Raw genomic sequence first — 21,853 nt, 5'->3', positions numbered from 1 at the left:
GTCCCCGACGCCGGCACACGTGCATGCGTTACGAGCGTTCGTGCTACGTGTGTCACAGAGCACCCTAACCCCCGCCACGTTCTCCTCCTCGCCCTTGTGCATATGGACTAGGTTGGGCTGGTCCTTAACAACAAACTAACCCCCCACCCGCCCACCCACTTGCTCGTCCCCCCCAAACCCCTGCCCTCCCCCAACAAAGTAACCCCCCCCACACACACACATACCCACTCACCTGCTCGTCCAGCCCCACGCCGGGCCGCTCCATCAGCTGCAGCGCCTCCGCCACCCGGCCCGCGCCCACCAGCACCATCAGGGGAGTGCGGCCGCCCGCGTCCTGTGTGTGTATGTGCGTGTGTGTGTATGTGTGTGTACAAATGTTAGGGGACAAGGCAGGACAGCGCAGGAGCAGCACCTGCCACCAAGGGCCTCCGCCGGCTCCACCCTTGACCAGTCTGTGCCTGGATCTGGATCGGCTGCCAGCACGCGCGGCTCCAGCCCGCCCCTCACCACCTACCGCAAGCCCCCTCCCCCGGGCCCAAGCCACCGCTCCCCTGCCCCTCCCTGCCGCCCCCCCCCCCCAGCCCCGCCGCCCCGGCTCCGCCGCCCCTGCCGCCCACCTTGCCGGCCAGTGGTGCCCCCGCCGCCACCAGCTTGTCTACCACTGCCAACATGAGCGACGGCTTCAGACACCCCGAACCAGAGGCCGAGGCGGAGGCGGCGGCCGGGCTGCCCTCCACCCCGGTGGTGGTGCTGGCGGCTCCACCGCCGCAAGTTGCGGCAATGGCCGCGTGTAGGGGCGTGGGGCCGCCCGCCGGCGCAAAGTCAGCTTTGGCGCCTGCCTGTGTTTGGATGTTTGGCAAAGAATGCGCGTCAACGCTTTGCGAAGCTCTGCCACTCTTTCCCTTCGTTCCTGCTCTCCCAGCCAGCTGGCTGGCGAGCTGGACGGATGCAATATATCATGCCTGCGTGTTACAACACGGGCCCACCCGCCCTGTGCCCTAGACATCTCCCCGCGTCTCCACGGCCCCGCAGCCAGCTACTCCGGGCGCTACGCCAGTACGCCACATAATCACAAGCACGCCCCCCCAAAACGCAGTGAACGCACAGTAACCCCGTTTGCCTTATGCCCTCTAACAGCACGGCTGCCCTAAGCGGACGCTTCGCTGTTCCTTTCCCCTTGTATCCGCAACAATCGCCGTCCGCGGTTCCCACCTTGAGTAGCACATCCACCACCGCGCCCGCGCCCGCCGCCGCCGCCACCGCCAGCGGCGTCAGGCCTGCCTTGTTCACCGCATCCAGCTTAGCCTTCTTCTTCAGCAGCGCCTCTGGTAGAGGGAGTTTTAAGTGGTGGTGCTGGCGTTGAGGGGTGGATCATGGTGACGGGGATGCTGGGGGGACGGACCGGTGTGCCGGGTGAGGGCGGGGCGCAGGGTTGAGGGCCGCGCCAGAGGGCACAGCACGGCACGGAGCAGCGCACAAGGCCTGGGCCCCACCCCCTCAGCATGCTGGTCAAAGCCTCTACACTTGTCATGGAGTTGATGCGGCACAGGGTCAGGCCGACACGTGCTTCGGGTGGCCACGTCGACATGTCCTGATCACACACATGCCGGCCACATGCCGACCCAAATGCCGGCCACGCACCGACTGTCTTGGCGCCCGCATCACTCCGGCAGGCCCAGTGGAGCGCGGTGTTGTTGTCCTGATCTACAGCTGTCACATCGGCGGCTGCGGCAAGCAGCGCGTCGAGAATGGGCACATCCCCAGTCGCTGCTGCTACGTGTAAGAGCGAGTGGTACTCGCCAGGCTTCTTTGGGTCTGGCGTATACTTCTGCGATGCCTTTTCCTTCTTCAGCCTGTCCTGGACCGGTTTCAACTTGCGGGCCTGGATTTCCTTGACAAAATCAGCTGCAGGCATTGTAGCTGTTGTGCACTATGCTATTGATCAAGTGAAGAAGCACTAAGGACTCTTCGTGAAAACTCGGCCGATGGTGGATCCGTGCTGAGTTCCGACCTGGCCTCTGCAGAAGGCCACTTCAGCATATCACTGCGCGAATATGCAACCTTCCACCTTTTTATCTTTCAACTGTGGCTCACTACCATAGCTGTCACGGACACGGCTTGACCTGCACTTCACGCCTGGGTCCTTTCCAATACATGACAGCATCGCTGTTTTCTGAGTAGTCATACAACTTGTTAGCTATTCCACAACAGTGCACTGTTGACAACTTGAAATGCAAGACCGCACCCTTTGCCGCTGAGGCTTGGCAACCTCAATTTATAGCCTGGGCGACTCACTAATAGCAAAGAATTGACGTTGACGCGGTCGGAGAAGGAGCACCTGCACGACAATGTCTTCTTTCAGCTTTCCGACGAACCTGTCCACAGAGGAGATTCAACAATGCCTCGCGGACCTCCAAATCTACCTTGATATCAACCAGCTCACAAAGCCGACGTATGAGGGTGTGCGGCCGTACTTTGAGCAGGCGGTCATCGCCCTCGCTGGCATCTCCAGGTACGGTGGGCCTAGTGCCACCTAGCAGCTCAGGACCCCGTCGTTGCGGGGAGGTGGGCCCCTGCGACCTCTTTGGAGCTTCAAGGCTGGCTATATATGAGGGGCAGGCAGGGCTCTGTGGGTCCCGCGGGGCCGCCGCTGACCTGCCAACACGCGCGCACACTCCTCAACGCCTATCCCCACATGTTTCCTGCCGCTCCACATCGATATCCGCCCCTGCGCCTGCAACACCCCACACACACAACACGCTTCAACAGGGAGGAGCTGATGCAGCCCAAATTCAGCGCCCTGAGCGTATTTGAATTCCCGGAGCTGCACGACGAGTCCATCCCCACCACCAACTTCTTCCGCCATCTCACGCGCCTGATGCTCATCTGCGGCGTCAAGGACTTCAACCTAAACGTGTGTGCTTGCTGTGAGGTTAAACTGGGCTGGAAAAGAAAGACAGGGTGTTTGTGGTTATTACACTAAGAAACGCTGCTGGGAGTATAAGGCATGGAGGAGCGCAGTCAGAGGGGAGAACACAGGAGTATGGAGGTGGGCGTGGGTGTGGATGTGTGTGTGTGTGTGGGGGGGGGGTATTCCAATCCCAAAGGAAGACCCAGAACCAGCCCACAGGTCTGATGTCCGCGTTGGCAGTAGTTGAGCATTGAGCTGCAGCCAGGCTCGCGGCGCGCTTGCAGTCTAACCCGCAAATCTGCAATGCGCAACGCACATTGTATACCCACCTGGGGGGTGGCGCTGCTGGCAGCTGGAGCTGCTGCGTAGCGCACTGGATGCAGTGCCATGGTTGGCGTGTGCTGACCTGTGCTGACTTGGGCAGACCTGTGCTGACCTGCGCCGCATCCTCCTCACCGCGTTTGCATTCCTGAATTGGGCGATGATTCCTTAACTCTTGGGACCTAGTTCATTGGCCTCGGGCATACAACCCACCCGGTTTGCCATCCTGATACACACATACCCACACCTCCCTACCTCCATAAGCAATCCCCCCCGACCCCCCTTCCTATTCCCCTTCTCCTCCCAACCCTCAGGATGTGTTCAAGCCCGACCCGGCCCGCCTGCGCCGCAACCTGTGCGCCCTCATCAACTTCGCCAAGTTCAGGGACGAGAAGGTGCGGGGGGCAGAGGAGGGCGGGCTGTAAATACCAGCCCAAACTAAAGGGAGGAGGGGGCCGGAGGGCGGGCGGAGGAGGGGGATTGTAAATACCAGCCCAAACTAAACCAAACCCAATGCAATAGAGCGAGGAGGAGAGCGGGCGGAGGAGGGGGGCCGCAGGAGGGGGGGGGAAGAGGAGGGGCAGGACGGTCAGGAGGGTGTGTGTGTGCAGGGCTGCGGGGTGTGGCTGGCATGCGCCCAGCCGGCAAGGATCAAGGGTCGTAGGCGGGCGGCGGGTGGCGGGTGGCGGGGCCTGCTGCTGTGCTGGTAATCACACGCAAATCCGCACCTTCAGCCCCCCTTTTCTATTGGCACAGGCAAATCAACCCCCCACACACACACACGCACACGCTCACCCGCCCTCCCCCAGGTGGCGCTGGTGGACGAGCTGGAGGCGGGGCTGGCAGCCAACGTGGCGGCGGAGGCGGCGGCGGCGGCGGAGTACGAGAGGAATGTGAGATGAGAGGAGGGGATGGAGGGCATGGGGTGGAGGGCGTGGGGTGGGGCGGCGGGGAGGATGTGTTGCATTCCTCAGGACAACCAGGCCGGCTGCACGTGCGATGAGGCCCATACCTGCCACCTCCTCTTTCCCACCACAAGCTCCAAACTCGCATTTTCCGCACCGTCCCATCTCTCCACTCCTTTGTCAAGTTTACCCTCCCATCTACCCCCCTCTCACACACACATACAACTCTCCCCCCCCCCACACACACACACAATCCCTTTGTCGCCGCACAGACCGCTGAGCTGCGGCGGCTTCAGGAGCTGCGCTCGGCCCGGCAGGCGGAGGTGGGCGCCATCGAGGCGGAGGCGGCGGGCACGGCGGCGGCCAACGCGCAGCTCAACAGGGCGCAGGCGGCGCTGCAGAACGAGGTGGGGGCGGGGCGGGGATGCATGTGTGTGTATATGTGTGTGTGTGTGTGTGTGTGTGTGTGTGTGTGTGCGATTTTAGGATAGCACAAGGTGATGCGTTGGAGAGCACAAGGGGATGTGTGTGTGTGTGTGCGCGTGTTAGGGAGCGCAGGGGCAGAAACATGTATGTGTATTTGTGTGTGTTTTGGGGAAGGTGGGGAGAGGGGAGGGGAGAGGGACGAAGAGGACGGATGTGGTGAGGGTGGATGCAGAGCGCGAGAAACGTAATATTGAGGGGAGGGGGCGATGGTTATATGTCCGAGCTCAACGAAGGAGGGCGAACGCATAATGGAGAGCCGCGCTGCTCTCTGTGAGTCAGGACACACCCTAGACACCCTAAACACGCACTTCACCTGCCCTGCAACCCCCTCCCCGTGCCCTAACCCCGTGTCCTCCCCCCCCCCGCTCGGCCCACACGCTGACACGCGCTGCAGGTGCGTGTGCTCAAGAGCCAGATCAACGGGCTGACGGACGCGGCGGCCGAGGCCAAGATCAGCCTGGGCGGCCTGCACGCGGAGGCGGAGCAGCTGCAGGACCAGATCGTGCAGGTGGGGGGGGGATGGGGGTTGCGGGGGTGGGGGGACGGGGTGCGGGGGTGGGGGGGGCATGTGGAGTGTCTGTGTATGTGTGTGTGTGGGTGTGTGTGTGGGTGGGTGGGGGGCTGTAGATACCAGCCCAAACTAAACCCAACCGGGGATATGGGGGGCGTGGGGGTTTGGGGGTTGGGGAGATCGGGCGTTTTGCATGTGCTCGGGCGTTGTGCATGTGCGTGCATGTGTGTGGAAGGGAACCAACGAGTCGCCCGAACTGCACCGTCTGACACCCCTCCCTCCCCCAGTCCCCCCCATACCCCTATCCCATACCCCTATCCCATGTCCTTATCCCATATCTCCCTCCCTCCCCTATTCCATACCCCTATCCCTATCCCCATCCCTCCCCCCCCCCAGAGCCCCGACAAGCACCGGCTGGCCATCGCCGACCTGGTGTCCGCCACCGAGCAGCAGCGCACCTACTACGCCGCGCTGTGCTCCGCAAGCAACGACCACGACCGCAAACTGGAGGTCATGGCCAAGGTACTAGGGAGGGGAGGGGAGGGGAGGGCAAGGGGGGAGGTGGAGGGTTGTAAATACCAGCCCAAACTGGACCAAACCAAGCTCAACAAGCGGAGCGCAGGCGGAGGCGGGGGGGGAGATGAGGGGAGGGAGGAGACGGGAGGGGAGGGAGGGCGTGTGGCAGGAAACGGGAAACGGGAGGCTCGCACGCAAAGTGGGTGGAGATGGTGGAAAGTTAATGCGCGCGCTTTGTGAAAAGGGAACCCAGTCGTTGGCCAAACAAGGCTGTGGTGCATGTGGCCGCATATGGGGCTCACCTCCTGCTGCTCCCTATTTTCCCGCCCCTTCCTACGCCGCCACCCGCTGCCGCCGCCCCTTGTCCCCCTCCCCAGTTCGAGCGCGAGCTCCAGCGCTGCATCAAGCTGCAGGTGCGGCCGTATGTTTGTGGTTGTGTGTGTGTGTGTGTGTGTGTGTGTGTGTGTGTGTGTGTGTGTGTGTGTGTGTGTGTGTGTGCGTCTGCGTCTGCGTGTGCTTAAGACCAAGTAAGGCGTGGGCCCTGTTCGCCAAAGCCGCCGCCCTGTCCACCCGCCGCCCGTGCAAACGTGCACGTGTACTCGCGCCCTTATTTGACCGCCTCTTCACTTGTGCCCTCCACCTCCCCTACACACCCATGCAAACACACACACACACACACACACACACACACACACACACACACACACACACACACACGCACACACACACGCGCGTACACAGGAGGAACTGGAGGGGGTGGTGGCCCGCAAGAAGGACGTGAGCGCCGCGGCCAAGGACACACGAGAGGTAGGGGTGTGGGCGTGTGTGGGTGTTGGATGTGTGGGTGTGTGAGTGAGAGTGGTCCTCTGCACCAAATGAGCAGCAACATACACATGCACGCAGTGCCGTGCACGTACAGTCAGTCCGACATCGGCCTGTGTGCGCCCCGCGTCCTTGCGCCCACACACCTCCCTGCCCTCTCTAACCCCCGCCCATGGTTTAGCGTATCTCCACCCACCTCCCACCTCCAACCCCCCCCCCCCCCATCCACCCACACACGCATACACACGCCCCAACCCCCCAACCCCCACCCCCCGCCCCCCAGGCCATCTCGGGCGAGGAGCGGCGCTACGGCGAGCTGTCCTCTGTGGCGCTCACCTCGCGGCGCCAGCTGGCCAGCCTGCAGGACAAGCTGGGACGCATCGAGCAGCAGGTGGGGTGTGTGTGTGGGGGGGGGGGGTTGGATGTGGGTGTGGGTGTGGGTGTGGGTGGGTGGGTGGGTGGGTGGGTTGATGGGGGCGTTTGTAGATACCAGCCCAAACTCAACCGAACCCAATGCGAAAGAATGGGGGGGAAGGAATGGGGCGGCTGGGGAGTGAGGGTCTGGGGAATGAGGGTCTGGGCGGGGGAGGGGTAGGGTAGTCAGCACCAATTCGAAAGGAACTGAGGCGGGGGTGGGTAGCGGAGAGACGTGCGCATGGGGGGTTGGCCGGGGTCGGGGCTGTGGGGACTGCGGTGTGCTGGGGCTGTATGTACGGACTGGGCGGGGCTGCGTGTGTGTCTCCTTGCTCGTGCGCAAGGCCTGATCGTGCGGCACCGCCAATCCAATCCCCAACTCTCCCCACCCCTGCCCGCCTCCACCCCTCCCCGTGCCCTACTGTATTGTTGTTCCTGGTTGCGTGATCCCTATGTCATGAATGTAACCTCCCCTCCCCTCCCCCCCCCTCTCCCCCCTCCCACCCCTCCCTCCCACCCCTGCCCCCCGCCTCCCCCACCCCCACCCCATCAGGGCCAGCTCAAGGTGGAGGCGGCGGCGGCGCTGGTGGAGGAGCAGGCCAAGCGGCGCGAGGCGGTGGAGGCGGAGCACGCCGCGGGGGACGCCCGGGCGGCGGAGCAGGAGGCGCAGGTGGGTGCGGGGAGGAGGTGTGGAGGGGAGGGCCGAGGGAGATGTGGAGGGGAGGGGCGAGGGAGGTGGGCGGGAGATGAGGGACGGGGGAGGGAAATGGGGGGGGACAGAGGGCACTGAGGGCGCAGGGCGCGGGCGGGGCGGGGATGTGTGGAGGAGGCTCAGTGGGTGGCAGGTGGCTCAGTGGAGCAGGCGTGGACAGGGTGCTACGAGCTCGCACCACCCTCCCGTCTTCCTCCCACACACTTGTTCCGACCTGCTCTTCTAATACCATACGCATGCGTGTTTGACACCGTCCACATGTATGCCTGTATGCGTGTGTGTGCTGTGTGTGCTGTGCTGTGCGGTGCAGATCCGCGCCTGGCGGGAGCGCGCCGCGGAGGTGGCGGCGCACAAGGACGCGCGAGTGCGGGGCGTGATGGACAAGTACGCCATGCTGCGCAGGTGGGCGTGTGTGTGTGTGGGGGGGGGAGGGCGACGGTGGGGACTGTGTGTGGATTCGTGTGTGTGTATATATATATATGTGTGCGTGGGGCTGTGCGTGTGTCGGGGACTGTGTGTGGATTCGTGAGTGCGTGGGGGACTGTGTGTGTGGGGGGGGACTGTGTGCCATGACACCGCACCCACGACCCAATACCGCCCCTGCTACTGCTATTGTCACCATTGACGCTGACGCTGCCACTGCTACTGCTATTGCCACTGACGCTGACGCTGCCACTGCTCTGCTACCGCAACTGCTACTGCCACTGACGCTACGGCCACTGCTAATGCCGCTACTGCTACTGCCCAGGGCCGTGTCCGACTACAACCGCAAGCTGGAGGCGGCGGTGGCGCCCGGCCTGCCGCCCGGCAGCAGCAACACGGGGCCGCTGCTACTGCCGCATGCTACTGCCAACGGCGGGGCAGGCGCAGGCCAGCTGTTGTCGGCGGCGTCTGGCGGCACCGGGGGACTTCTGTACGGCGGCGGTGGGGGAGCCGGGGGCTTCGGAGCTGGCGGCGGCGACACGCACACGCAGGACGGCATGTTTGGGATGACGTGGATGGGCGGCGGCCACGGCGGCGCGGGGGGTGATGAGGGCGGTGATCTGACTCAGGGCCGCGACACGGAGCAGCTGCGGATGGCGGCGGCGGAGGCGGCGGCCGCCATGCTGGCGATGCAGCTGTAGCGGCGTGCGGCTGTAGCATGAGGAGTACAGCTGTAGCGGCGCAGATGTAGCACAGCGGCTGTAGCATGTGGCGTGGAGTGGAGGCGGAGGAAGAGGAGGAGGAGGCGGAAAGAGCTGCCAGTGTTGTCAGTCTGGCAGGCCCGCGCGGCATCCAGTTGTGTTTCGTGGCAGCACGGCACGCGGCCCAGGCGCATACATGTCGACACACGCAGACACGCGGGGCTTCGGAGGTGCAACGCGCCGCCGGGGTTTCAGACGGGGCACAGTGGGTGGCAAAAGAGCAAGGCGGGATCGCAGTTTGGCATTGCGTGTGGTGAAGTTACAATAGAATACCAGAATGTACGATGAGATGTGATATCAAGTTGCAAAGCAAGCTGGTGCAAGCCAACCAGCACCAGCAGAATACACAATGGCCCTTCCTCCCTCCCTGTAGCAGCGTAGCTGGTCAGTAGGCATCTCAAGGCCCTTCTCTAGGAGGTCTTACTACTGGGAATGTGGGTTTCTCCCACCAGAAATATGTGTAACCGTTGCAACTGCTTCAGCAACCTAAACGCGTCGCCACCCTAACAACCCGTTCAGCGCAGTACGTTGGAACCTGCTGGTGCTCCCACCCGCGCACGCAACCCAGGCTTGCGTGCCCCCAAGGGCCAAGGCCCCAACTAAAGCCAATCCAAAGGCCCTCTCTCATGCATTCGTAAACGAGCCTTTCCATCATTCTTTGCATTGGTGAACATACTGGCTGTCTGGCTCCATGCGGGCCGTCCAACTCCTTCAGCCGTGATCGCAGGCAGCGGCAGTGAGCAGCGCCTTTGGAAGCGCGCGGACAAGCAACTCGGTGCATGGCCTTATGACGTCACCACTTTCAGCCTCTGACACGATCGACTCCCCATCATCCCCATGATTCCCATGATTATAAATCCAAAAGGCAAGTCATCATGCAAGTCATTCCTTTTCCTTCTCCCTAGAAGCATCACCGATCCGTCAATCATCAACCAGCGCCGCCATGGACGGAAGCGTAGGTGCTGATAGCAGTTCATTCCTGCAGTACGCACGGCAGCCAGCAGCCAAAGCTAGCGAGCAGGCAAGGGAATCCTCCAGACTCCAGAGGCAGTGCTGTCTTGGTATAAAGACACAGCCACACATGTAACCGCCCGCCCCACCTCCGAGCAATGTCCTTTGGAAGTCCCGAACTACTAACTTGCAATTCCGACTGACCCCCGTGCGTAGCTAGTTAAGACCGCACCCATATCAATGATCCGACTGAGCGCTTAAAACGACTGGACGGGTCAAAGGACGTAACCCCCAAGAAAAAGCTCACTTCATGCAACCTTGTACCCGCCGTGCCAACCCGTACCCGCCGCACCCACCGACCAGCCCCCAGCAGCCTCCGTTCCGCCCTGGCCCGACCTGAACCCCTTGCTTCTTTCCAGCCCTCAAAGACGCGCATGCATGCATGCACGCGCAGAGCCCTCCACATTGCCAGGCCGCGCCAAGAATAACAAACCCCGTCGTCAGCACGTATCCGTTCATTGATGCGTATGAGGCCTACCTCGCCCTCCATGCTCCTAATTGCCGTACTACCGTACTGTTGTACTGTACGCATGCATCCCATAGGCGTGCACAGCAGCCAAATTAGGAACACTTCGCGTTGCTACTTTCATTCATAACCCTAGTGGACACACAGGAAAACACCAACCATCCACCTGCCTCGCTATGTGGCACCCGCTCAACCTCCTTTCCATGCTGTGACATGCATGCGGTTAGCAGCAAGCGTACGTCACGTATACGCCGAGTGTTCTCCCGACCTCCATTCGTTTGCTTGTCAGTAAGTAATAACCTTACCGTAACCCGATCAGTATCAATCCTCGTATGTATGTACAAGTGCCCTGCTACGGTGTACAATACCTTCAACGCGTCGCCGTATCATCATCATCATCCATACCTCAGCTCAATCCTACAGTAACCATGCGTGTCCGTTCTGTGCAGCATACAGCAGCTGCCGCGTGTGCGTGCCGGCCTCACACAACAAACAACACGCACCACTGCCGCCGCCGCCGCACAGCTGACTTTCTCAGTGGCGCATGCGTAATTAGCAGCCGCGCCAAATGGCGGTGCGCGCTACCCTCTCTACCCTCTCATGCAGTCCTGGAGGAATTCGAAACAATCAGGAACTTTGCGCATCGCAACTTAATACTGTTGCAGCCGTGCCGTTCCGTACCGAGTGGACAAGGAATGAAGCATCCCGAGCTAAGCTAACGTGCTTTGCTCGGCGCTCATCATCAGTCGATCTTAGTGCTCACTGCTGTTGTCCGTCACATATACATAGGCGGACGTGTCGCACCTAGCTACGTACCCACCCGCCCGCCGGCCAGCCAACCTTCCCCCGGCACGGGACTGGCTTTGCTAGCTTGCGTTGCCAGCCTCCCCTCAACACATGCATGTAAAAAATGAACACCCACCTTGTGATTTAGGTATGAACATATGCGTTGTGCAGCAGACAGCAGTGCTCCTCAACGAAGGGAGTAGGGATCTTGCCTTGTTCAAGGACGCATTGCTTGTATCAATGCCAAGTAACGCTATCGACACCCACGCCCCGCGCACACACATACTGTCTTACTTTGCGCTTGTTGTCCTCGTACTTTGTAACACACACACACACACACACACACACACACACACACACACACACACACACACACACGCACACACACAACTGACACCCCATTTGCATTTGCCGTCATGCATGCGCCCATGCCGTCCCCCGCCTGTTTACTTGCTCGTGGTCGCCCACCCTCCGTCTCTTTCCTAAATCGCGCAACCCCTAGTATAGTTAATTGGGCTGGGACTGGGCTGCGTGTTTGCTCTTGCTCGTCGCGCGCCGCCGCGCTAACATGTTCCTTCGCTCTTGTTCGTGACACTCCCCTGCTGCCGCCCTGTGCTCTGTTGTTTTCTTATTCGCTCGTAGGTGAGAATTTCATCGAGGATTGGGCGGGAGCTTGGACTTAGCGGCCAGGAGTAGCGACGCGGAGCTGGGAATTGTAGGAGTGCCTGGGCCTCACGGTACCGTGAGCACATGCATGGGTTTGCACCCTTGAGAGCGTGTGGACACTAATCCCCCCTCGAGGTTAGAGTAGCGGGGGTTGCGCGATTTCCGGTTGGTAAGACCGGCGGCTCAACGCAGCAGGTATGCGAGGTAACTTCAGGTAACATCCGTAAACCGTCGCTTTGCTGCATCGCATACACTGTCTTTGCGCAACGTTTTCCTTGTGCTCTTTAACACAAGTGCGCGAGCCGGTTCATGTCCCGCGGGCGTGCCGGGGCCTCTAGGGCTCGTGTTTTAGCGACTTGATTTGTGAGTGTATGGACAATTTCTGGTGGTGAAATTGCCCTATGCTCACAAATCTGTCGAAGGGTAATTTTCGGCGTCCTACTCAGTGCTGTGCTGCGTGCCGTCGCGTCTGGACGATGCTACCGAAAATTGCTATCTTGTCGGAGTTTTGGGCACTAGGCCTGGAGCCCGTTCCGCGGGGTCGGGGACCGGGCTGGGGGCCTTGTGGCGCCTCGGGCGCGCCGTGTTCCTCCTGCTTGTCGCGTTCCTCTGATTTGCGCCATAACCTGTACTGACTTTGGGCCCGCCCTCCCCGTGCCGCTGCCCCGCGGCATCGACGTCCCCATAAGCTGTACATGTACTTGGACCTGGTGCTACATGGCCGCATGAGGGGAGTACCTAGCGTGTGCCGCCTCCGTCACACCATGGAGTGGGGAGCGGGGGTTTTTTCCCCCGCCAGCCCATGGTGCTGACACCCCATTTGCATTTGCCGTCATGCATGCGCCCATGCCGTCCCCCGCCTGTTTACTTGCTCGTGGTCGCCCACCCTCCGTCTCTTTCCTAAATCGCGCAACCCCTAGTATAGTTAATTGGGCTGGGACTGGGCTGCGTGTTTGCTCTTGCTCGTCGCGCGCCGCCGCGCTAACATGTTCCTTCGCTCTTGTTCGTGACACTCCCCTGCTGCCGCCCTGTGCTCTGTTGTTTTCTTATTCGCTCGTAGGTGAGAATTTCATCGAGGATTGGGCGGGAGCTTGGACTTAGCGGCCAGGAGTAGCGACGCGGAGCTGGGAATTGTAGGAGTGCCTGGGCCTCACGGTACCGTGAGCACATGCATGGGTTTGCACCCTTGAGAGCGTGTGGACACTAATCCCCCCTCGAGGTTAGAGTAGCGGGGGTTGCGCGATTTCCGGTTGGTAAGACCGGCGGCTCAACGCAGCAGGTATGCGAGGTAACTTCAGGTAACATCCGTAAACCGTCGCTTTGCTGCATCGCATACACTGTCTTTGCGCAACGTTTTCCTTGTGCTCTTTAACACAACCTACATGCTCGTTTCGAGGGCCACACGGCGTAGCCGTTCGCCGTAGCCAGCCTCATTTCTCTTTCAAATGCAAAATGCGATCGAGTGGATGCATGCGTGCATTGTGATCGCTCGGCATGCTATCTACTGCCGCGCGCGGCAGCGCCAGCTACTGCTGGCGGAACGTACGACGCCAGCTACTGCCGCGGCGCCCCTGCTGCTGCCCCGGCCGCGGGCGGCGCTACAGCCACCAGGTGAAGCAGGGTGGACAGGTGCGCGACCAGCGCGTGTGCCGTGGGCCGCAGCGCGGGGTCAGGGGCCAGGCACGCTCGCACCATCTCGCTGAAATGGCCCGGGGGTGGGGCATGAAGAGGAAGTAAAGTAAGGCAGTGTGCGTTTGGGCAGAGGCGGCGGCGGCGAGGGGCAGGGTGCGGGTCGGCGGGCTAGGCGCAGGAAGGCAGGCGGTAGGTAGGTGTCCAAGCAAGCAAGCAGCAAGGAGCACGCCCACACCTACCGCTCACTAGTAATGCCACGCCGCGCCACCCCATGCGCACCCCGCCTACGTACCGTACGTACGCCGCGCAACGCCACCCAACCCCTGTCCCACGCCACCCAACCCCTGTCCCACGCCACCCAACCCCTGCCTATCCCACGCCATGCCACGCCACGCCACGCCACGCCACGCCACGCCACCTACCTGTACGTCCGCGGCACGTGCGACCCAAAGCCCGGCCGCACTCCCCGCAACACCAGCTGAGGAAGTAGCGACAGTAGCTGCTCCTGCTGCTGCTCCCCGGCGGCGACGGCGCCGCCGCCGGCAGCCGCTACAGCCGCCGCCGCCGCCTGCCGCAGCTCTGTGTCGTACGGTACGGCACCGCGGTGGGCCAGGCTCCAGGCCAGGAGGCCGAAGGCGTAGACATCCGCGGGTGGGGCGGGCGGCGCGCCTGAGCGCGTGTGGCGCAGGAAACACACACATACGTACTGAGGGATGGTAGGGTTGCCGCCGTGCGCATGTGTGATGCATGGTTGGAGTACGGCGATGCATCGCATAGCAACAACGACCACAGCGCAGCGAACGCCACTTCATTCGCCCACCAATCCACCCACCCTCGAAAGCCTCTGGTGGCATGTAGCGGAGGTCGCTGCCACCGCACTCAGCAGCGGCAGCCTCCGCCACCGCCAGGCCGCCTGCAACGCCGCCGGCGGCAGCGGCAGCGCTGCGGCCGTCAGCAGCAACGGCACGCGCCGACCCAAAATCTGCCAGTGCCGCGACCCAGCCGCGTGGGTCAGTGGCGCAGGAGCGCAGGTGCACGGCGGCGGGCGTCAGGGCGCCGTGAACCACTGCCACCGCCGCCGGCGGCAGACTGCCGCAGCAGGTGGTCCCGTTTCCGCCGCCACCCGTGTGCAAGTGGCGCAGCGCGGCGGCGACGTCCAGCAGCGTCCGCAGCAGGGGCTGCGTGCGGGCGAGCGAGCGGGTTGTGTATGTGTTTCTGGTGTAGATCGTGTTAAAAACAGACATGGGGGCGGGTCGGATGGGAGCCCGCCGGCACCGGCGCGTGCATTCCCGCAAGCTAGCTACCTACAGCTGCAGCCACAGCGGCTACAGCAACAGCTACGGCGGCATGCAAGAGCAGCTGACAACTCATGTAATCGCGTGTTTGCTCACACACCTCCCAGGACCTCGAAAGGCCTGCTGCCGCCGGCGCCGCCGCCGCTCCACGCGCCGCCGGCCCACACGCCGCCGCCGCCGCCGCCAGGCTCAGGAGGTCGGGTAGCAGCGGCGGCCGCACCTGCATCGCCGCCTCCAGGGTGCCCCTGTCGCAGTCCGTCACCAGAGCCAGGCATACGGGCGAGGGCAGCGGCAGCGGCAGTAGCTGTGGTGGCGGCTGTAGCAGCAGTGGTGGCGGCGGGGCAGCAGCGTGGGCGGCGGCGGAGGCTGTCGCCGCGATTGCGTCGCCGTCCTCAAGCATGATGCCGGCAGCAGGGTGCGGCGTTGAGCCCACGTTTGTGGGGACGGCGGGGTTGGCCGCCACAGCACCGCGGGTGTCTTTTTGCTCCGGCGGCACGCCACGGTAGTCGGCGGCAGTAGCAGGTCTCGGCACCAGCACGGCACGCATGACGCTGCCGCCGCCGTCGGCAGTAGCAAGAGCAGTAGCAGCAGCAGCAGCAGCAGTAGCAGTAGCAGCGGCGGGAAAGGCGCGGCTCTCAAGCACCACGCCGCAGTGCCACGCAACAACCTGCGTGTACCGTACCGCATGCATGTGCCGCCGCCGGCCATGTTTGGCACATACAAGCAAGGAGCAACGAACACTGTTGCACGCACAAGCAGCCATGGCCCTTTCCCTCATCTTGCTTTCTAAGAACACATTCACACACGTTCATTACGCACCCTGGCGATGTTGGCGTGTGGGGGCAGCCGCAGCAGCAGCGCCAGCTCCGATGCCGCCGCCGCCACGTCCAGGCAAGCCAGTCGGTAGCCCTCGAGCTCCTCGGCATCGGCGGCGGCGGCGGCGGCACCGGCGGCGGCGGCGGCGGCATCGGCGGCGGCGGCGGCGGCGGCGGCGGCGGCGGCAGCACCGGCGGCGGCGGTGGCGGCAAGCGGCATGGGATGAGGCTGCTGCTGCGGGTGCTGCAGCTGCAACTGCAGGGCGTGCTGTTGCTGCTGCGAGGCGAAGGCAGCGGCGGCGCCAGCCGCTGCGGCGGCCTCGGCGGCGGCGGCGGTGGCGGCGGCGACTATCGCCGCCGCACCGCGGGCGGCGCCGAGTGGGCCGGCGGCGGCGCCAATCGCTTGATGCGCGGCGGCAGCGGCGGCGCATGGAGACGCCGCTGCTGCGCCGAAGACCGCCGCAGCCGCCCCTGCCGCCGCCGGCTCCATGGCCGCCGGCTCCGCGGCCGCCGCCGCGGCGGCAGCGGCGTCGGCCGCGGCAAGCAGGCACGTGAGGTCCAGGCCGTGTGGCATCTCGGTTAGCTTGACGGTTAGCGACGTCATACCGGCACCACCACCGCCGCCGCTGCCGCCACCGCCGCTGCTGCCGCCACGGTTTCATTCGCGCCCAGCCTCATCAGCATCGCTATCGTCAGCATCAGTGATAGCAGGAGATGGACTGCCGGTAGGCACCGACGGCGGCGGCACCTGCGGAGGCAGAACCGGCGGCGGCGGCGGCGGCAGCACGGCGTGGAATGTGACCACGCCTGGGCCTGCGCTGCGCTCGATGCAGGTGAGGAGCAGGCGCCGCAGCGAGCCGGGGTGGAGCAGTAGCGGCGGGCGCCGCGGCGGAGCGGCTGCAGGCGGCAGCAGCGGCGGCGGCGGCGGTGGTGCTTGCAGCAGGTGGCGGGGGCGTGGAGACGGCGGCGGCGGCGAAGGCGATGCGACGGCAGAGGGAATGGTGGTGTGGGTTTGGACCTGGTTGTGGGTATGGGTGCTGGTGATGGTCGTGGTCAGTTCGCCCCCGGCAGGGTCGATGATGCACCACCTGCACACCGGGACAGGACAGCATCAGGCAGGGTGGGTGGTTTCAGGGTGATGCGGATGTACGTACGGCAAGTTAATCACACAACACACACGGTATGTGCCTGAGCGTGTGCGGTGAAGAGCGAACTGCGAACATGGCGTGGCGTCAGCACACGCACGAGCGATACACGCATGTACACACGCACATGAGCACGCAACACGAGCATGCATGTGTTGAGCGCGTGCCGCTCCTACCCGCCGTTGTCAACACCGTCCCCGCCCTCTTCAGCGGCGGCAGCAGCGCCGCCGCCACCCGTAGCGCCCGCCGCCACCGCCGCCGCCGCCTCTACCGTTGCTGATGCTGTCTCCGCTGCTGCGCCGGTTGCGGCAAGCAGAGGTGGCGGCGGCGGGCCCGTGGGCCGTACGGCGGGCGGCGGCGGTGGCGGCGCCGCCGCCACCAGTTGCGGCTGCCATTGGGGCTGTCGGGAGAGCCCCGCTGCGAATGTGGCGTCTCCGGCGGCGCCGCCTGCAGAGGCCTCATCAGCCGCCGAGCCCCTAGCGGTGGTGGCGGCGGCGGCAGAAGCACGGGCGGCCGAGGGCGCGTGCGAATGGCTGGGTGGCAACAGATACGCCGCCAACAGCCCGCCCGTGCTACCGACGCCGCCGCCGAAGCTTTGCGTGTCCAGGCAAGTAATGCCGCCGCCGCCGCTGCCGCCGCCGGCGTTAACCCTGCTACCGGCGGCGTTGGGGAGGCTGAGTACGAAGCCATCACCGCCGGACACGACCAGCCCGCCTGACAGCAGGTATTGCGTCGCCGCGCCGCCGCCGCCGCCGCCGGTGCTCACGGCCGTCGCCGCCGCCGCTGCCACCGGACAAATGCCGCCAACACCGCCGGTAGACAGCCGAGCGCAATGGCCGCCGCCGCAGGTAGACAGCGGGGCGCAGTGGCTGCCGCCGCCGCTGCTGATGGCACCATCCATTGGTCCGTCTCCGTAGCAGCTGTAGTTGCTGGTGCTGTAACCCGCCGCCGCCAATGCGCGCCCAGCTGCCGCCGCCGCCGCCGCCGCCGGCGCCGCCACCGACGTCGCTGCCGCCGCCGACATGCCATCCACAGCAGCTGGGTGCGAGGCCGCGCTCCGGCGCCCGGCACCGCCGCCGCCGCCGCCGCCGCCGCCGCCGCCGCCGCCGCGGACCGTGTCAGGATCATCCACAGCCGTACAAACACTGCTGTGGCTGCGGAAGTTGTGGCCGCCGCAGCCGCCGCCACCGCGCGCGCCAGGCAATCCGTCAATTGCCATGCGCATCGGCTGTGGCGGCGCCAGCAGCAGGAGGGAGCGCGGGAGCGGCACGGGCGGTAGCAGAGGGTGGCGGCTGCGAGTGTCCGCAGCAGCCGTCGCCGCCGGCGCCACCGCTGCCGCCGCGATAATATGGATCCCCACAGGCTTCCACAGCTGCAGTGGGGATGGCGGCCCTTCCGCTGCCGTGGCAGCCGCCGCTGCTGCTGCCTGTGGAACCAAAGTGTCCCACAACCCCACTGCTGCTGAAGCCGGCGGCGCGGAGCCCCTATCAGCAGGCGCCGACAGCTGCACCGCCGGCTGCTGCGCCGCCGCCGCCCCCGCCGTGGTCGCCGCCACCGCGGCTGGCGCCGGCGCCCAGGGCGCACCGGAGATGGCTCCGGCGGGGAAGGCCATCCGTGTGCCCATCACGAACGGTGGCAGACCTGGGTCCGAGTCCAGGCGCTGCTGCGACGGCAGCGGCTCTATTTCGGCATCATCATCTGGCCTGCTGACGGCGCCGCCACCGCCGATGCCCGTGACCGCAATCACCGAGACTGCAGCGGCGGACCTACGTACGGCTGCCGCCGCCGCCGGCACCGCCGCCGCTACCGCCGGCGGCGTTACCTGCGCCGGCGGCGCCGCCGCAGCCACTGCTACTGCTGCCAGTGATGCTGGCATCCACCAGCGCTACAGCTAGCTGTCACGCCGCCAGCCGCCGCCACCGCCGCCGCCGCCCGCTGCTTCTCCTCCTGCTCCTCCTCCTCGTCATGCAGCCGGCCTACGTGCATGTCAATCAGCTGTAGCGGCTGCTGCTTCAGCTGCTCCTGCCGCAGCGTGTCTGCGCCCCACAGGCCACTGTCGCCACCCGTGTCAATCTGCAGCAGCGGCGGCGTGTCACCCTCCAGGCCGGTGCCGCCGCCGCCCCTCGCGGCGCCGCCGGCGACGCCGCCGCCTGACGGCGACGCCAGGGCCTGTTGCAGCTGGGAGGAGAAGATGGCGGTCTTGAATTCGTACCAGTTTTGGGCGCCGAAGGAGGGGTTGACGCCTAACCTGGCAGCACGCGCCGCAATCCGAATGTAGTGGCTGTCGATTTGGCAGCAGGCCTCGAGAGCCCCGCCGCCGCAGCAGCAGCAGCCAGCAGCGCAGCACGTGGGCACGACGCCGCCATATGGCGATGCCACGGCTCCCCCGCCGCCGCCGTCGCCGCTGGCGGCTGAGGTCCAGCCGAGTGGGTCGTCATCATCCAGACCGCGGCCGCCGCCGCTGCCTCCGCCGCCGCCGCCTGTGACGCCGCCGCCGGCCTCAGCCGCCTGCGCCGCCGCCGCCGAGGACACAGCAGACACGGATGAGTGGCGGGTGGTGAAGAGACCGGTCTCGAGTTCAGTCCAATCGCGTGCGCCGTAGGATGAGTGGAAGCCGACCGTCATCACGTGGGGCACAGTGCCCGCCGCCGCCGCCGCCGACGTGGGTACGGCGGCGGCAGCGCTGGCGGCGGCCGTTGGGGCAGCGGCTGCGTCCGTTGCTGTAGTTGCTGCTGTGAGCGCCGTGAGCGGAACCGGAAATGCGAGCGGAGGAACGGAGGAATTAACAGCAGCAGAAGCTGCGGCAGCGGCGGCAGCGGCGGCGGCGGGCGCTGCGGTGCCAGATTCGCTGCTGCTGTTATCGGCGGTGGCGGCGGGCGTGAAACCAGCGGTGATCGACCCTTGGTCCGTTCCACAGCAACTGTTGTGTTGCTCCTGCCGCGCCGCCGCCACCGCCACCACCTTCTCCACCGCCAAGGCGGCAGCGCAGGCGTATGAAGCAGCGACGGCGGCGGTCATCACTGCCTCCTCCTCCACCGCAGCCGCAGCAGGGGTGTTTCTCGCGGCAGCGACAACAGCGCTTGCGCCGCTGCCCATCACGCAAGCCGCGGATGGCGTGGACAGAATACAGTTGGGGACGCCGAAGGCGGCGGCGGTGGCGGCGGCGGCGGCGGCGGCGCCCGCCGCCACCTCCCTACTGTTGCGGTTGCTGGTCCCAGCAGTAGTGCTGCGGCAGTAGCTGCTGTAGGCGCAACTGCCTGCCACGTCAGCCGACGGCCGCCGCAGGGAGAAGGGAGAGCTGTTGGTCAGCACTACTGTACCTCCGGTGGCAGTAGCAGCAGCAACAGAAGTAGCAGCGCTGCTGCTGCTGATGGGCCGCTGGGCTGCTGTCGCCAGCAGCGCTCCTAACACTGGTGGTGCTGAGGGGCACGGTGCCGCCGCCAGCTGGATCACGCCGCCACCGCCTGCCGCTGCTGGGGCAGCGGCAGCAGCCGCAGCAGCTACTGCGTTGCATGTGGGTCCAGCAGCCAACGGCTCGTGCTGAGGACATGGAGTGATGACATCTACATGGCAGCCGCGGCTGGGTCCTGCGCGGGCAGCAGAGGGCGGGGGCGGGGGCGGCGGAGAGGCACGAAACGTGCGTGGGAGACTGCCCGTGGTGTGCGCGCCCCTTCCACTACTTGGGCCAGTGTGAACGTCCCGCTGTCCTCTTTTGGAGCACACAGATTAATGCGGTTGATGTGATATGTCCTATTCTGGGGCACTACGACGGAGCCGCGACGAAACTGCTTGCCATTACACCAGCAGAAAGCGGGCCATCCAGACCAGGCCCCACTGCAGGACACGCCGACAGACGCTATTCAACACGTCTGCTTACGTCACATACTCTTTTGCTTCCGATGCTGAGGTACTAATACAAAACCCGGCAAGCAAACCGCCCAGCAAACCGAACCTACCGCTGGGCTTTGTGGTGCCGCCGAGACGCAGAACCGCATCTCTAGCGCGGCAGCCTTCATTGTGCGATGAACTGCGGGCAAGGAAAGCAAATTTTGCATTTCCCGTGCGTGGACCGTCTCCACGAAGTCAGCAGACGGTGTCAGGGACGCGCTGAAACGCGCATCTTTGTATGAAATTATCTGCAGATTAGTTACCTCTGTTTTATGAGGTCCGAAACTGCGCATGAAGCCACGCGCCCAGGAAAGTCGACATCAAAATGCGTTCGCTCGGTCGCCTCTTTAGTCTCTGGGCCCATACGAGGCCAGAAGCAGCATCTTATGAGTCCAGTCATATGTGGTCAACGCGCGGAGACTGCTGTGGCACGGGCGAACGACGAGTCACCCAAGGACGCGCGGGCGAGAGGACGAGCCGGCAGGGAAACGAAAGTTGTTCTTCTGTGTACATACGCAGAAGCAGCCGGAGGGCACCAAAGCTGCGCCGGCACGGAATTTAATAGCTGCGCGCCCTTCGCGTATGGGGCGCCATGTACAGGCGTAGATGCTGAAATGATATGAATGGGTAGTTTATGGAAGACCATTGATAGATCGGCTGTCGCGGTCGGTAAAAATTTGCTGCCGCCCTTTTTGTTCGATTGACGGCGCGGGACGGCGAGCCCGCAAGATTCGCCCCTAACTCGAGTCGGCGGACACTGGACAACCCTCTTCCTGAAGTCGGCGCAGGTAACACATGTAATCCTGCTATACTCTAGTCGAGGGCGGCTCCGGGTTTCCTCCAGGGTTACCTGTGGAGTTCTGTTCAGTTTCCCCTACGCCGGGCAAGGAACCGCCTGCGGGTTGGGCAGGTGGGTGGCAGAGTGCTATCTCCGCTGGCCTAAGACTGTAAGAGATCGCAGCGCGTCAAGGCAACCGCAACCTGTGATGAGGGGGTCCTGGGCTCGTAACGTGCAAGAGGGGCGCAGAAGGGTGATGCACATCAATTGCAAAAAGGATGCGTGCAGCGTGCGAGCGTATCCGGGCTCCTGACCGCGCACTTGAATCCGGCGTGCATCCGAACTTGGCGCTCTGGCGTCTGGACCTAGTGCTCGTGACCTCGTGTCTTGGCGTCTTGCAGATTTGCAAAGGAGCGTCCCCCACTCCCCCAGAATGTTTGGGCTTGGTGCTTTGGGTTCCCGAGAGGCCAATGTTGGAAGGGTTCGGGGCGGACCCTCCCCCCCCCCGCCCCGAGTGCTGAAGATGCCGTTTAACGGGGCTCGAGGGCCATGCCAGGACGCTGGGTTCTCACCCCATCTTTGGCCGGGC

General features: G+C 64.3%; 3 protein-coding genes across 3 annotated transcripts in view; 1 reads left to right on the top strand and 2 right to left on the bottom strand.

Annotated features, from left to right (window-relative positions):
• The window catches only part of CHLRE_01g008500v5 (uncharacterized protein), a 6,462-nt gene extending 4,453 nt beyond the window's left edge, over positions 1-2,009 (bottom strand). Inside the window, exons 1-4 of the mRNA XM_043058249.1 lie at positions 1,642-2,009; positions 1,213-1,325; positions 618-839; positions 233-334 (exon numbers count right to left, since the gene is read on the bottom strand). Coding sequence (XP_042928163.1) covers positions 233-334; positions 618-839; positions 1,213-1,325; positions 1,642-1,915 — 711 coding nt within the window. The 5' untranslated portion in view covers positions 1,916-2,009. The remainder of the gene's footprint in view (positions 1-232; positions 335-617; positions 840-1,212; positions 1,326-1,641) is intronic.
• A 100-nt stretch (positions 2,010-2,109) lies between these two features.
• On the top strand, positions 2,110-10,025 carry CHLRE_01g008450v5 (uncharacterized protein). Its single transcript, XM_043058248.1, has 13 exons — positions 2,110-2,512; positions 2,770-2,914; positions 3,547-3,627; positions 4,042-4,125; positions 4,410-4,544; positions 5,018-5,131; positions 5,531-5,656; positions 6,028-6,063; positions 6,392-6,457; positions 6,756-6,863; positions 7,440-7,556; positions 7,909-8,000; positions 8,347-10,025. Exons 1-13 carry the CDS (start codon positions 2,349-2,351, stop codon positions 8,720-8,722), a joined length of 1,644 nt encoding a protein of 547 aa, XP_042928162.1. The 5' UTR covers positions 2,110-2,348; the 3' UTR covers positions 8,723-10,025.
• A 2,851-nt stretch (positions 10,026-12,876) lies between these two features.
• Positions 12,877-21,319, bottom strand: CHLRE_01g008402v5 (uncharacterized protein). The gene is made up of 10 exons (XM_001700252.2): positions 20,750-21,319; positions 20,555-20,625; positions 18,495-20,185; positions 16,775-18,420; positions 16,185-16,541; positions 15,458-16,097; positions 14,739-15,305; positions 14,176-14,521; positions 13,766-14,012; positions 12,877-13,410 (listed from the first exon to the last, which is right to left on the bottom strand). Exons 1-10 carry the CDS (start codon positions 20,848-20,850, stop codon positions 13,266-13,268), a joined length of 5,811 nt encoding a protein of 1,936 aa, XP_001700304.2. The 5' UTR covers positions 20,851-21,319; the 3' UTR covers positions 12,877-13,265.
• Positions 21,320-21,853: the final 534 nt, after the last annotated feature.

This window comes from Chlamydomonas reinhardtii, chromosome 1 (assembly GCF_000002595.2).
Source record: "Chlamydomonas reinhardtii strain CC-503 cw92 mt+ chromosome 1, whole genome shotgun sequence".
Classification (NCBI taxonomy): domain Eukaryota; kingdom Viridiplantae; phylum Chlorophyta; class Chlorophyceae; order Chlamydomonadales; family Chlamydomonadaceae; genus Chlamydomonas; species Chlamydomonas reinhardtii.
This window is presented reverse-complemented; position numbering and strand designations above follow the sequence as displayed.